General features: G+C 46.4%; 1 protein-coding gene across 9 annotated transcripts in view; it reads right to left on the bottom strand.

The window, feature by feature from the left end:
- WASHC5 (WASH complex subunit 5) overlaps window positions 1-13,685 on the bottom strand; it is a 169,393-nt gene that overhangs the window by 140,485 nt on the left and 15,223 nt on the right. For all 9 annotated transcript variants that reach the window (XM_033932989.1, XM_033932997.1, XM_033932998.1 and 6 more), the window contains 3 exons: window positions 8,805-8,889; window positions 7,680-7,780; window positions 6,702-6,894 (listed from right to left, as the gene is read on the bottom strand). In XM_033932989.1, the coding sequence (XP_033788880.1) occupies window positions 6,702-6,894; window positions 7,680-7,780; window positions 8,805-8,889 (379 nt within the window). The remainder of the gene's footprint in view (window positions 1-6,701; window positions 6,895-7,679; window positions 7,781-8,804; window positions 8,890-13,685) is intronic.

The raw sequence follows: 13,685 nt of genomic DNA, 5'->3' as shown, positions 1-13,685 counted from the left end.
TGCCAGGTCCTGGACCAATTCTCCAGTAGGAGGAGGTCATGTGCCATACTATCGGTCTTGGATTTGATGTCAGGTCCTGTTGTGTTCTTGTCTACTATATTTGGCGTCATCGGCGAATAACGTTAATTTACCCTGAAGCCCCTCAGCCAAGTCCCTTATGAAGATGTTGAATAAGATTGGGCCCAAGTCCGAGCCTTGCGGTACTCCACTGATCACCTCTGTCATTTCTGAGGGGGAGCCATTCACCACCACCCTCTGAAGTCTACCTCCTAGCCAGTCCCCCACCCATGTAGTCAAGGTATCACCCAAACCTATAGAGTTCATCTTGCTCAACAACCTGCGGTGTGATACGCTATCGAATGCTTTGCTGAAATCTAAGTACACGACATCCAGGGACTCCCCAATATCCAGCTTCCTCGTCACCCAGTCAAAGAAGCTGATCAGGTTGGATTGACAAGACCTCCCCTTTGTGAACCCATGTTGACGGGGATCTCGCAGATTCCCCTCGTTCAGGACCGTATCCAATTGGTGTTTGATTAGAGTTTCCATTAGTTTGCTCACCATTGATGTGAGACTCACTGGTCTGTAGTTCGTGGCTTCCGTCCTGCATCCTTTTTTGTGGAGTGGAATGACATTAGCCGTTTTCCAGTCTAGCGGGACTCTTCCCTTGCTAAGGGAGAGATTGAAGAGTGTTGATAGTGGTTTCGCCAAGGTGTCTCTTAACTCCCTGAGTACTCTGGGGTTTATGTTGTCTGGCCCCATAGCTTTGTCAACCTTGAGTTTGGATAGTTCAATGTAGACACTACTGGACGTAAACTCGAAGTTGAAAAACGGGTCTATCGAGCTATCCCCTGTTGGTAGCTGAGGGCCGGATCCCGGCGCCTCACGGGTGAAGACTGAGCAAAAGTATTCATTTAATAGTTCAGCCTTCTCGGAGTCCGATTCTACATAGTTCCCGTCTGGTTTCATAAGGCGTACTATCCCTCCTGTGTTCCTGTTCCTATCACTAATATACCTAAAGAATGCTTTATCGCCCTTTTTGATGGTCTTTGCTAGATTCTCCTCCATCTGCAATTTGGCCTCCCTGACTGCCATTTTGACGGCTCTTGACTTGGCCAGATAGCCTTCCCTGGAGTCCTGCTTTCCTGAATGTTTGAAGGAGATGAATGCTCTTTTCTTCTCTTTTATGAGGTTGGAGATCTCCGTAGAGAACCACTGCGGTTTGTTATTTCTTCATCGTTTACTTACTGATTTTATAAATCGGTTTATTGCTTCTTGTATAGTAACTTTCAGTGTTGACCACATTTCCTCTACATTATCTGTCTCTGCTTGGTTTTGCAGCGACTGATGGATGAATTCCCCCATGTTCTCAAAGTTGGTGTCCTTGAAGCTGAGGACCTTGGTTAATGTGTTGGATTTGGTGAAACCTTTTCTGAGGTTAAACCATACCATGTTGTGGTCACTGGACGCAAGCGTGTCTCCCACTGAGACCTCTGTGACACTTTCTCTGTTGGTAAGTATTAGATCTAGAATCACCTGTTCCCTAGTTGGCTCCAAAACCATTTGCTTGAGTCTTGCTCCCTTTATAGAGTTTAATAGCCTCCTGCTGCTGCTGGTCGCAGAGGAAATTGTGTTCCAATTCACATCAGGCATATTGAAGTCACCCAACAATACTGTGTCCCCACGCAAGGTGATATTCTCTATGTCCTCGATTAATTCCATATCACGGTCTTCCTGTTGTCTTGGAGGTCTGTATACTATGCCAAGGTACAGGCATTTGTCCTTTCCCCTGGCCAAATTTACCCAAAGGGATTCCCCTGTGTACCTAACGTCTGTGATTCTGGTAACTTTGATGTCATCTTTGGCATATAGTGCTACCCCTCCTCCCATTTTGTCTCGGCGGAACAAATTGTAACCCGGTATGACCATGTCCCACCTGTGGGAGTCCGTGAGCCAGGTTTCGGATATCGCCACCACATCTAGGTCGGCGTCCCTCATTTCCGTCTCCAATTCCAGAATCTTGTTGCCCAGACTGTGGGCATTGACGTACATAGCCTTCCAAATCTTAGGTTTGTTATGGCTATCTAGTGATATTCCCGATTGAACTCCATCGGCTCCTTTGGTAATGTTTGCAATGTGTGTATTCTCCTTAGACCCTGAAACACAGTGTGAACTTACCCCAGACCCGAAAATGTGAGTATCCCCCCCTAAACATGGAAATGTGAGCACCTCCCCCAGACCCATACTTAGAACTATTTGTTAGCACCTCAGATCCCGACCCATGATTGCTATGTGTGTTTACCTCAGACCCTAAATGGTATTTGCAGCTTACTTCGTTAGTTAGGTTATTAGTGTTATTAGTGCCCGTACCCTCCCCCAACTTACCTAGTTTAAAGCCCTATGGAGTAGGCGGGCTAATCGGTGTCCAAAGACGTTCTTCCCTCTGCTGGACAGGTGCAGCCCATCTGGTCCCTGTAGTCCTTGTAGTGCCTCTCCGTGGTTCAGGAACCCGAAGTTCATCTCCTTGCACCATCCTTGCAGCCAGTCGTTTGCCTTCTGGATCCGATTCTCTCTGGCTCTTCCCTTTCCCCTTACTGGAAGGATCGAGGAGAACACAACCTGCGCATCCAACCTCCTCAGCTTCTCACCCAGGGCTCCAAAGTCCTCAGGTATGCTCTCCGGGGTGTTCCTGGCGGTATCGTTGGTTCCGACATGGATAAGAAGCATGGGGAAGTGGTCTTGGGGCCCAATGAGCCTGTCCAAACAGGAGGTTACATCCCGGATCCTGGCTCCTGGCAAACAGCAAACCTCTCTTGATTGAATATCTGGTCTGCAGATTGGGCCCTCAGTGCCCCTCAGCATTGAATCCCCAATTACCACCATTCTACGCTTCTTGGGGGGGGGGGGGGGGTGATCTGATGTCTCTGGGACCAGAACCTCCTGCTGGATATCTTCCTGTTCCTCATTGTCAGGTCCTTCTTGAAGCAGCTGGAATCTGTTCCTCAATGGAATTTGCGGGGTTGATGTAGAACTACCCTGTGTGTGAGAAAAAGAGACAGTATATGAGGAAGGTTTTCTGTGTTTGCCTGTGGAGGAGGTTACCAGCTGCCAGGAGTCAGCGTCGTCAGCCTCTTCCTGAATTCCAATTGTTGGTCCCAAGGTTGCAGGATTGGTGGTTTTGGGCGTCCCGGGGATGGTCCTGCCAGGTTCCTGTACGGTGATCTGGGACAGTTCCTGGATGACCTCGTCGTCCCGGATACTTCTTAAGCGCATGACTTCCTCTCTCAGGCTATTCAGTTCCAGAAGGGACAATACAGAGACCTACACCTGCCTCTGTAATTCTGAGAAAGACAGAGCTTGCAATTCCAAGATACATTTTGCCAAGACAATCGCCACCAGGAACACTGTCTTGACCGTAAGGTCCAAAAGGGATCCATCTTTGAGTGGCTCATATGAGGCTTTAGTGAGACCCTTTAAAACGGTGTTAAGATTCCATAATAGGAAAAGATGCCTTAGCGGAGGTCTCAACCGGAGCACACTTCTTAGGAATCTGGTTACATTTGGATGATCTGTCAGTGAAACTTTACTACTTTGTGCCCAGAAACATGAAAGGCCTTCTACTTGCACTTTCAGGGAAGTTACTGTAAGTCGTTTTCCAGACTTGCCTTCAGAAAGGCAAGGATAAGACTGGAATGGTTCCCTATGTTTGGAGGCACGCTTAGCTGGAAATCTCGTAGAGGCTGGCAGGACTGTAGGCATAGCCTGAGATGCCTGAGACTCTGGAGGCTTCTTAGGAAGGGTACCTGAAGGAGAAACAGGAGACTTACCCACAGATGAAGACTTAGAAGGGACTGCAGCCGAGGCCTTTGATGTTGAAGTTGTCGAGGTCGAGGCCTTGGTCGAGGCAACCACGGGTGTCGGGGTCGAAGTCTTGGAAGCCGAGGCCGTCCCCGAAGCCGAGGTCGAGACCCTCTTAGCAGGCTGCTCCATAGTGCCAAATAGTTGAAGAATTTTAGCACGGTGTCTGCGAAGGGCTCGAGGTTGAAGGGTAGCACAGCATGAACAAGTGTCGGGGCAATGTTCGGGACCCAGGCAAACAATACACCAACGATGAGGGTCAGTGATTGAAATTACCCTGTCGCACTGGCTACACTTTTTGAACCTGGTAAGAGGCCGGGACATAGAAAAAAGAGAGACCGGTGAAAAAACGAGGTTCAGCTGCCAGGCCTAAGTCTAAGGGCCACCAGTCGAAAAAAAGGCAAGAAAACTTAAGAAAAAAAAAAGATAAAAGACATGCAGGCACAGTGACTAAGAGAAAATAACAAAGCTGTGGTGCGAGAAGGCAACGAAGAGCTGCAGTGAAGAGGACTTCTCAGCTCTGCAGAAAATGTTGAACTGAGGTACCTCACAGGAGACGCACGCCCTAACTCAGACAGGAAGGCACTCGCGCATGCGCGGTGCAGCACTCGTAAGCTCTTAAAAGATCTTCAAGCAAGTCTGCTTGTGAGGCTGTCCGCTGCGGGGCTCCGTCGGTGACATCACCCCCATGTTGAGAATATGCTGCCTGCTTGTCATGGGATAAATGTAGTTTCAGTTTCTTTTTGCATGGGTCAGGAAGAAAGATGCGGCCCTAAGCCATGTCAAAGCGAATGCCTAGATACTCTAAACTCTGGATCAGTTCCAGATGGCTCTTGCTGAAGCCAACTATCCAGCCTAATCGCTGGAGCAGATCTACTACCTGTCACACTGCTTGCTTACATTCCGGTTTGGACAGAGCTCTGATTAGACAATTGTTCACATAAGGGTGTGTACCTGGATTTCCATCTTTCATAGATGAGCCGCAACCAACACCATTATCTTGGTGAAAGTGCAGGGGGGGGGGGGGGGCATTTGTCAATCCGAATGGGAGAGCCATGTACTGGAAATGTTCCTTAAGTATATAAAACCTCAGATATTTCCTGTGGCCTGGAAAAATGGGAATATGTCATATCCAGAGAGGCAAAAAACTCTGCAATGACCGAATGGGCAGTTTCCATATGGAAATGCTGGATTCTTCTAAATGCATTGGTGGCCTTGAGATCCAAGATGGGCTTCCAGTCTTCTGTGCCTTTCTTGGACACAATGAAGTATCTGGAGTATCTGATCGAGCCCAATTCATCGTCAGATACAGGTTCTAAGAGCTTTGAAGTGAATATTAGACTTTGGCCTCTTTTTCCGGCTATCCTGCTGGAGAATCAAGGAACAAATCCATAGGACGACGATAAACATGATCTTGTGACCCACTTGAATGATGTCCAGCAGCCATTGGTCCGAGGACATTTTCTCCCACTCCCTCCGAAATGCTGACATCCTCCTTCCAATGTGTGGATGTGCAGCTGCCAACTTGGCGTCATTGGGACTTTTGGAGGGTGGGTTGATGAAAGACACTGAGGGCTGCTGGTGTCTGGGGTTGCTAAATCGCTGTCTGTAACCCTGGAAGGATCTCTGTGTGGAGGAACTCAGGTTGTACTGATGAGAATGGCAGGAGGGATGAAAATTATCTCTACTCCCTCTTGGAGGTTGGCGTGGCCTATTCTCTGGCAGAGACTTAGGCTGGTGGTCCATCATACTGGCCATGAGATCATCTAGGCCTTTACCGAAAAGCATCTGCCCTTTAAATGGCAGTCTGCTTAAGGTTGCCTTGGATGCTGAGTCATCAGCCCACTGCCTGATCCACAGCATTCTGCAAGCAGAGACCACATATGCTGATACCTTGCTCATGATCCTAATAAGGACATATAGGACATCTACTACATAATCCACCCCTTCTAGCATCAGCTGGCGGCAGACATTCTCCTCTGCAGAGGGTTTCCGTCTCAATCTGATGTGACAGGCCTGCGTAGCAAATGAAGCTGCTGCCACTGCTGTGATTCCCAGAGTTAGAGCTTCAAATTGTCTCTTCAAAACCATGTCCACCTTGCGATCTTGCGCATCTTTCAGCATAAACTAAACTAAACCTTAAGTTTATATACCGTGTCATCTCCACGGAAGTGGAGCTCGACACGGTTTACAGGAATTAAAAAAGAAAGGAACTCCAATGGGAGGAAGAAGGGCTTGGTAAACAGAAAGGAAAGAGGGGACTTAGAATAATGGAGAGAGCTGTGCTATTGGTGACCTGAGCCACCGCAGAGTTCACCTTCAGCTAATTAAACAGCTGCTGGAACTCAGGTGACTTGCAGAAGGAAAAACTGAAGAGGGCACTCCACTCCACTGGCCATATGGAAGGTGCTGAAAGCTGTGAGCGACACACTTCTGCAAATCCCAGTTTGCGGGAATGGATTAAGCACCTAAAGTACGGACTCATGAGTAGATGTAACAGAATTTTATTTATGAATTATAGCTCGTCTACAACTAAACATGTTAAAAATATTACATAAAAATAGTAAAACAAGACAATACTAATACATAATATAAAATTATCTCATCAGCACATCATCATCAGTAAAATTACATACTCTAATTACATCACAAGCTAATTAAAATTCATTTCAACTAACCATAAAAGTGTAAAGAGCAGTCTTGCCTACCACAGCTGGTAAAATGACGCTGTGGTAAACCTGTACACAAATCAAAATGCAAGCCAGAGATTCATGCACTGCTACAAACAAAACAGATTAAAGGTAATAAACTGTTTAGGAAGTAAAACGTTGGTCATGTCTCACCTGGTTATAGATATCATCTGATCTCAACCGACCAATCACCATGCTGATAAATGTTTCCCTGATAGGAACCCTGTGAAAGTAACTTTCAGGGTAATTAGCTGGCCTTTTAGCTCCTGGCTGGCTCTGGTACCCAGTGCTGCGCAGTAGTTTGCAAATATCATCCATATTTGAGTCAGCAGAAGTTCGGGCAGCACTGAAGAAAGAAAAGAAATTGGAAACTCTTGAGTATTTGTTCCTTCATGTGTCCAGGCTTTAATTCTTCTTCATACCGATTCCCACCTTCTCTAAATCTGAATACAGTGCTGCTATGCAAAATACATGCTGCTTTCCTGTGCTGCCCAAGGCCTCTCTGTAACATCCCACACAGAAATAGAAAGTTCTGTCAGAAGAGAAGGGGTGGGATGCTGCAGAGAGACCTCAGGCACAGCAGGAGAGTAATGTGTGTTTGGTGTGGGAGCATTATATTCAGGTTCAGAGGGCCGAAGCAGTCAGTTGGTGGAAGTTGAGAGTGGGAGGACAGGGGAAGGGGCTTGAGGAATGCAATGAAAGATGTAGATTTGGGAGGGGGGTGGGAGGTGAAGGAATGCTGCTAGGGAAGAGAGAAAGGAGGGGAAGGGAGACAAAAAGCAGCAGATGGTGCTTGTGGAGGGGAGGGGAAGGGAGGTGATCCTGCCTATGGATGGAGATTAAGAGATGGAAACTAGACAGACTAGAGAAGGGGGAAGACAAATTGAAGAAAGTTGAATGTGAAAGACTGATATAAGGCAGGAAGCAAAGGAGGAACAAGATATTTAGAAAGGTGAAACCACCAGACAACAAAAGGTAAGGATATAGATCTTATTTTTTAATTTTAAAAGTCAAATGTTTAAGCCTGAGATTTTTTGGTGGACCTTAGCGCTTTATTATGACCACACTGTAGCCCTTTATAAGAAAAAAGATTGGAGACCTCTGTCAAATAATGTGAGGCTAAAGCAATACCTGTATCTGTAATAAGAGACCAGCATCCTTTCCCTGACCTCTCCTTCAATCTTCTGGTCAATGACTAATAGCATGACCCCATAGAGGTAGAGGGCTTCACACTGTCAAGAGACAAAAGGTATTCAGTTCATTAATCTACATGAGAGAGTCTGGCAGTCTTCAGAGTTGCAGCTCAGTCCTTTGCCAAGTTTCCTAATGCACTCTCTCAAAGGTGGAAAATATTTAGAAGTTGGAAGGGCTATACAATCAGCATATACAGGAAAAATGGCATTCTCTAAAGTTCCTCCTGCTCTCTGACATAGTGCCACAGCATTTTCATTCACTTCTCTCTCCCTAGCCTCTTGCTTGACCCTCTATTGCCTCTCCATATATTCCCCTCACTCCAGCTCACATTCCAAGTCCTTCTAATCTCATCCGGACTACAATAACTTCTGCACCCTCCTGCAGCCTCATGGCTGAGACTCTGTCTTAAGAATAGTAACATAGTAAATGGCGGCAGAAGATGACCTAAACAGTCCATGGAGTCTGCCGCCCCTCCCATCACACACATTTATCCACTCATGATTAAGGGCTCCTTTTACTAAGCTGCGCTAGCGGTTTTAGCTCATGCTTAGCACGCACTGCAATGCCTCCATTGAGCTGGCGTTAGTTTTTCTATGTAGCATGGGGGGCAGCACACGCTAATCTGCAGCACGCGCTAAAAACGCTAGCGCAGCTTAGTACAAGGAGCCCAAAATCGTCTTTCTTTGGCATTTCTGGGACATAGACCGCAGAAATTCGTCAGGCACTGTCCTTAAGTTCCAACTACAGGAATTGTTGTTAAAGCCCATTCCAGCCTATCTGAACCATCTTGGCATTTGCATGACAACAGACCATTAAAGTCTGCCTGGCACTGTCAGGTATTAGGAACAAATAAAACTTTTAGTTACCTGGGCAACCAGGATTTTTTTCATCCTTATCCTGCCTCTTTAATTAAATCAACGCCAGCAAATACTTTAAAACTCGAGTTACCGAGGTCAGTTTGTCATAACCGGGCTGTTGGTTTTACCGGAAAAAGTGCAATCTAAATCCATAATCCCTTTTTCTTTCCTTAAATGTTATTTACTTTGACGCTCAGTCACTCACTAGGAGTTGCTTTCCATCTTCATTCAGGAGCACACTCTCCAGGGTTTGCTGAATGTAAATGCCTTCATTGAGATCATCTATGTAGCTGCAAAATAAAGAAGGTGGGCATCAAACAGATTGTAGTTGCTTATAGGATGTTTAATTGTCCCAATTAAAACCCTAAAATGAAGACAGTTATTTATTTTTAGTGACAGAACTTAGGATCCCTTTTAAAAAAGTGCATCATAATTTTGCTTCAATACAGCTGCAATGTTTGATTCTTTTTCCCAAATATTTGACAGAGATCTGGAAAACAGGTCTTGGAGGTATAATTTACATCTAAGTGGAGTGCCAGAAAATGAAGATTTTAAAGATGTGAGACAAGTGGTGACTGCAATCTGTGAGGATTTGTTGCATAAGGTGAGGGGGGGGGGGGGGGGTTGAATCAAGGTGGTCCTACTGACCTTGGCATAGAGCAGCTACATTGAGCAATGTCTAATCTTGCCAGAGATATAGTGTTTTGTCTGGCCTCCTTTAAATTAAAAGAAGAAATAATGCAAATTGCACGGAAGCAAGGCACTTATAAATGGCAAGGTGCATCTGTGCCCATCTATCAGGACTTAGCCACTGCTACTCAACGGAAGAGGAGAGAGCTACAAGGCGTCATGCAATTTTTACACCAGGAAGGGTATAAATATTGTTGGCAGTACCCCTTTGTTTTGTTGATGACTGTGGGCTGTACTAACAAGCGTGTATGTACAGCTAAAGAGGCCTTGGATGCATTGATGGCACTATCCATGGAACATCTTCCAGAGGAAGCTAAGAAATTGACTGCTGTCCTTTCCATGGGGGAACAGAATTGTAATTACTTTACAGTACATTTACAGACCGCAAAACATTCCAGATCGATGCGATTTACATAAGCAAGAGACTGTACAAACCGGCATTCCCATAAATCTACGGCTGCCCAGGGCTTGGGTTGAGGTCCTGTGGTTTATCTTTTGGTAGGACTGGGGACTTTGTACATTGATTGCTAGTGTACCTGCAGTGATTCTGTTACAGTTTGCCTAGAGTGGCAATGTTTAGTGGTGTGAATGTATGGTATGGGGATGGGATCAGGGATCTTGGGTTGTGAAGTGTATGAGGTTTGGATGGGACAGCATGTGGTTTGCATGTTGGGAGGGGGTGTATGGTGGGCCTGGGAACCTGAGCGGCCTTGCCAGTGGGGTGACCCTTTCTCTTGTAGGGGCCTCCAGCTGTTCTATGGGCTGGGGAGCAATTTCTGGGGTAGGGGAGGAGGGAGTTGGATTTCAGGGGTGGGGGATTGTTTTTTTTATTTTAAGGGGTAGTGTACCACACTTGAGTTGGGTGGAATGTTCTGTTTGAGAGCCTTTGAGATGGTGTGGTGTGGATGGTGGCTGGGACATCTGCATCTTCAAACTGTAGAGGAACTTTGTGTGAGGGACCCCTGGGATGTAGGGGATTATGGTGAAGTTAATTACCTGGAATGTGGGGGGTATTACCTCGCCCATTAAAAGACTGAAAATCCTGCAGCATTTGCAAAGCCATTATATAGATGTGGCGATGCTCCAGGAAACCCATTTAGACAGTCTGGACTGGAGTATGCCAAGCTTAGACAATGTGGGTGGGGGAGTATGTTACTACAGATGCAATGGGCAAAAAGAATGGGGTGGCTATTTTGCTCCATAAGGGAGTAGCTGATAATCTTCAGGTGTTAAGAGATGGATCAGGCTGGTCGGTATGTCATCTGTAAAGGGGCTGTGGCTTGGCAACAACTGCTCTTCTTTATATGCCCTGAATATTTATGATAGGCATTTTTTCTCTCATCTCATTGCTTTATTGCTGAACTATAGTCCTTTAATACTTGTGATGGGGGGAGATTTTAATGGGGTGTGGGATCCGCAGATAGATTGCTTGGGGCCTTCAGGCCTGCACAGACAGCAGGGGGTGAAGGGAATCCAGTGATTTGGTGGATGTATGGAGGGTCCTGCATCCTAATGATAGGGATTATACACATCTATCCCGTGTGCACAAAACTCAGTCCCATATTATGTCCTGCTCTCCAGATCACTGTATGGATGATTGGGTTCCTGGTTATCTCGGACCATGCTTGGGTGAAAGTCACGTTAGATGTGGGAGGACTACAAGGCATAGATGGGTTTCCCCTCTATTTCTTTATAAGGATGTTAAATTTCAAGAGACCTTGAAAGCTCATGGGAAGGATTATGAGTCCCATAATGGTTTAAACCAGGACCACCCAGTGTTTTGGGAGACCGCTAAGGTGGTGTTATGAGGGACATAATCAGTTATAGTAGTCATGCATGTAAAATGAGGGGTCAGGACATCTTGCGGGAGCCTCAAATCTTCAGAGCCTCTCTTGGGCACAATGAAGTACCGTATATCCAGTCTCTGCCAGACCCAAGTCTTCCTCTGGAACAGGCTCTATGGCTTCCAGATCTAATAATCTTTGCATTGTCATTCTGACTTTGGCCTCTTTTTTTTGGCTTCCCTGCTGGGGAGTCTATAAAAATGTCTGGGAAGGGATGAAAGAACTGAAGCTTGTACCTCTCCCATATAATTTCCAGTACCCAGCAATCTGTGCTGAGCTCTTCTTGCCCATGCCTCCAAATAGGCCGATAACCTCTCTCCAATGTGTGCAGGATTGGCATCATAACTGCTTCTTTAGAGCTATGGCAGAGAAGGATCCTGAAGATTGAGGGCACCTGGCCCCTCCAAATCTTTGTCTGGAGTTATGAAATGATCTCTGGCTCGAAGGCCCTCCTGAGAACTGGTGATACTGCCTAAAGGCCTGAAAAATTACTGCAACATGCCCCTTTTAGAGTTCGAGATCTGTTGTCTGGTAATGATCATAAAATCATCCAGGCCTTTCCCAAAAAGTAACTCTTTTGGATGGCAGTTTACTCAGGGTCACCTTAGAGGAGGAATCCCCAACATATTGTCTAATCCAGTGCTTTGCAAACTGTGTGCCGCCTGAGATTTCAAGTGTGCCGTGGCACTCTGGCGAGGAAGAGAGGCGCCAGCATCGGCTGACTGCCTACAGGATGCGCCTCTCGTGGTGAGACATGTCTTGTAAACAATCAGCTGGTGCCAGCGCCTCTCCTTCTCTCCGGCCATCTTCCCTGCTGGCACCTCACACTGGTGGCTCAGGGCCCGTCTGGAGGGCCTTCGCTCATGCACAGACGTCAACATGATGATGTCACACATGTGTGACATCATCACGGTGACGTTCACGCACTTCTGGATGCCTTGAGCTGCAGCCACTACGTTTAGTGTGTTGCGGCTCGACAAAATTTGCAGGACACTGGTCTAACCCATAGCATCCTGTGGGCGGAAATGGAGTAAAGCTGATATTTTGCCCAAGACTCTGAAAAGGTCATACAGAGCATCAGCCATATAATCCACCCCAGTCATTAAAAACTGGAGATCCTTGTCCACAATAGTGTCTGGATCATGATGCAATTTAGAGTGGCAAACTCTGGTGACAAAAGATGCCAACTGCAGCTGCTTTTAATTCTGAGGCTGTGGCCTCAAAGAGCCTTTTGTGCACAAAATCTAATCTGTGGTCCTGGGCATCCTTCAATACCATGTCGCCTTTACTGGCAAGGGAAGTATGTTTGGTAACCTGCGCCACCAGTAAATCCACCTTTGAAAGAACAAATAGCTGATTAAATGCAGCATCCATTGACAAAGCTTTGGTCACCCGAAGGGACCCCTCTGGTACCTCCCAATGATCTGTAAACATATTTGTAATGTCTTGATGGGAAAGTAAGAGGTCTGTGCCTTGGTGCTCCTCATAAGTGAGCAATGTGTGGCAAGAGGACTGAGAATCCTCTAGCTTCAATTCTTGGAGGGATTCCCATAATCATGCCCCAAAGCGCTGAAGGCATAAACAGCCTGTGCACAGTTGGGTCCTTGCCAAGATCAGAAGCCTCCACCATATTTGGATCCTGCCCACTCAGGTATGAAGCTGCATCTTCTGTAATAGAGTACCTTCACTGGTAAAGGCATGTAAATAGGATAATTTTCATACGATTCATTCTCCGACCGAATTTCCCCATCCTGCGCATGGCACTGTTGCTGGGGGTGGGGGGGGGAAGACCCCCAGTGCCAGCAGGGCCATGATTTTAGAGGGTTCCATGCGGCCTTTGTTAATCATATAAACCTCAAACATCATAATAAATTCAGGGGGGAACCCCTGACCAGAATGTCCAGACGGCCTCTTCAGATGCTTTCTAGCTACTTTTTGGAATTTTTCAGCCCGCATCATGGCTGTGCTTCGCCAGGGACGCACTTGCACTGCTCTCTTGGCCAAATTTGGATTTTTTTCTCCTATTCCTCGGACCGACCAAATATTGACACCTCCCCAAGGGACCAGAGGAGGCTAAGCCAGTGACTCCCAGCCCCCATCACATGCCGTGTGGTATGTGGAACATGGATGATCCTCGGACAGCCATCCACCACAAACGGGGCATGAATCCAAGGTATTCTGGCCTGATGAGCCCATCTCACCTGTTTTTAAAGGAAAAATAAGGCGTTTTTGAGGCAGATAAAGGTTTTTATTTTTAAATTGGGAAATCCAAGATGGCTGCCACAGTAGCAATTTTAGTGCCAGAAATGGTCCAGGGAGCTACACTGAAAATTTTTTTAAAATAGAGATTTTAGAGGTGGAGGAACCTATCTTTAGCACAGAACCACCAAAAAAATCAATTCTAAGGACCCCCCCCCCCCTCTTACACACCCAATTTGGTTTACCTGTTACTCTCTGGGCCATGCTATGTGGTGGGAGCTGAAAAAATAGAAGCTGCAAACAGCTTACAAGGAAAAATTCTGCTTCAACAAGCCTGGAATCTGGACTGCTTG

This window comes from Geotrypetes seraphini, chromosome 2 (genome assembly GCF_902459505.1).
Source record: "Geotrypetes seraphini chromosome 2, aGeoSer1.1, whole genome shotgun sequence".
NCBI classification, from domain to species: Eukaryota; Metazoa; Chordata; class Amphibia; order Gymnophiona; family Dermophiidae; genus Geotrypetes; species Geotrypetes seraphini.
This window is presented reverse-complemented; position numbering and strand designations above follow the sequence as displayed.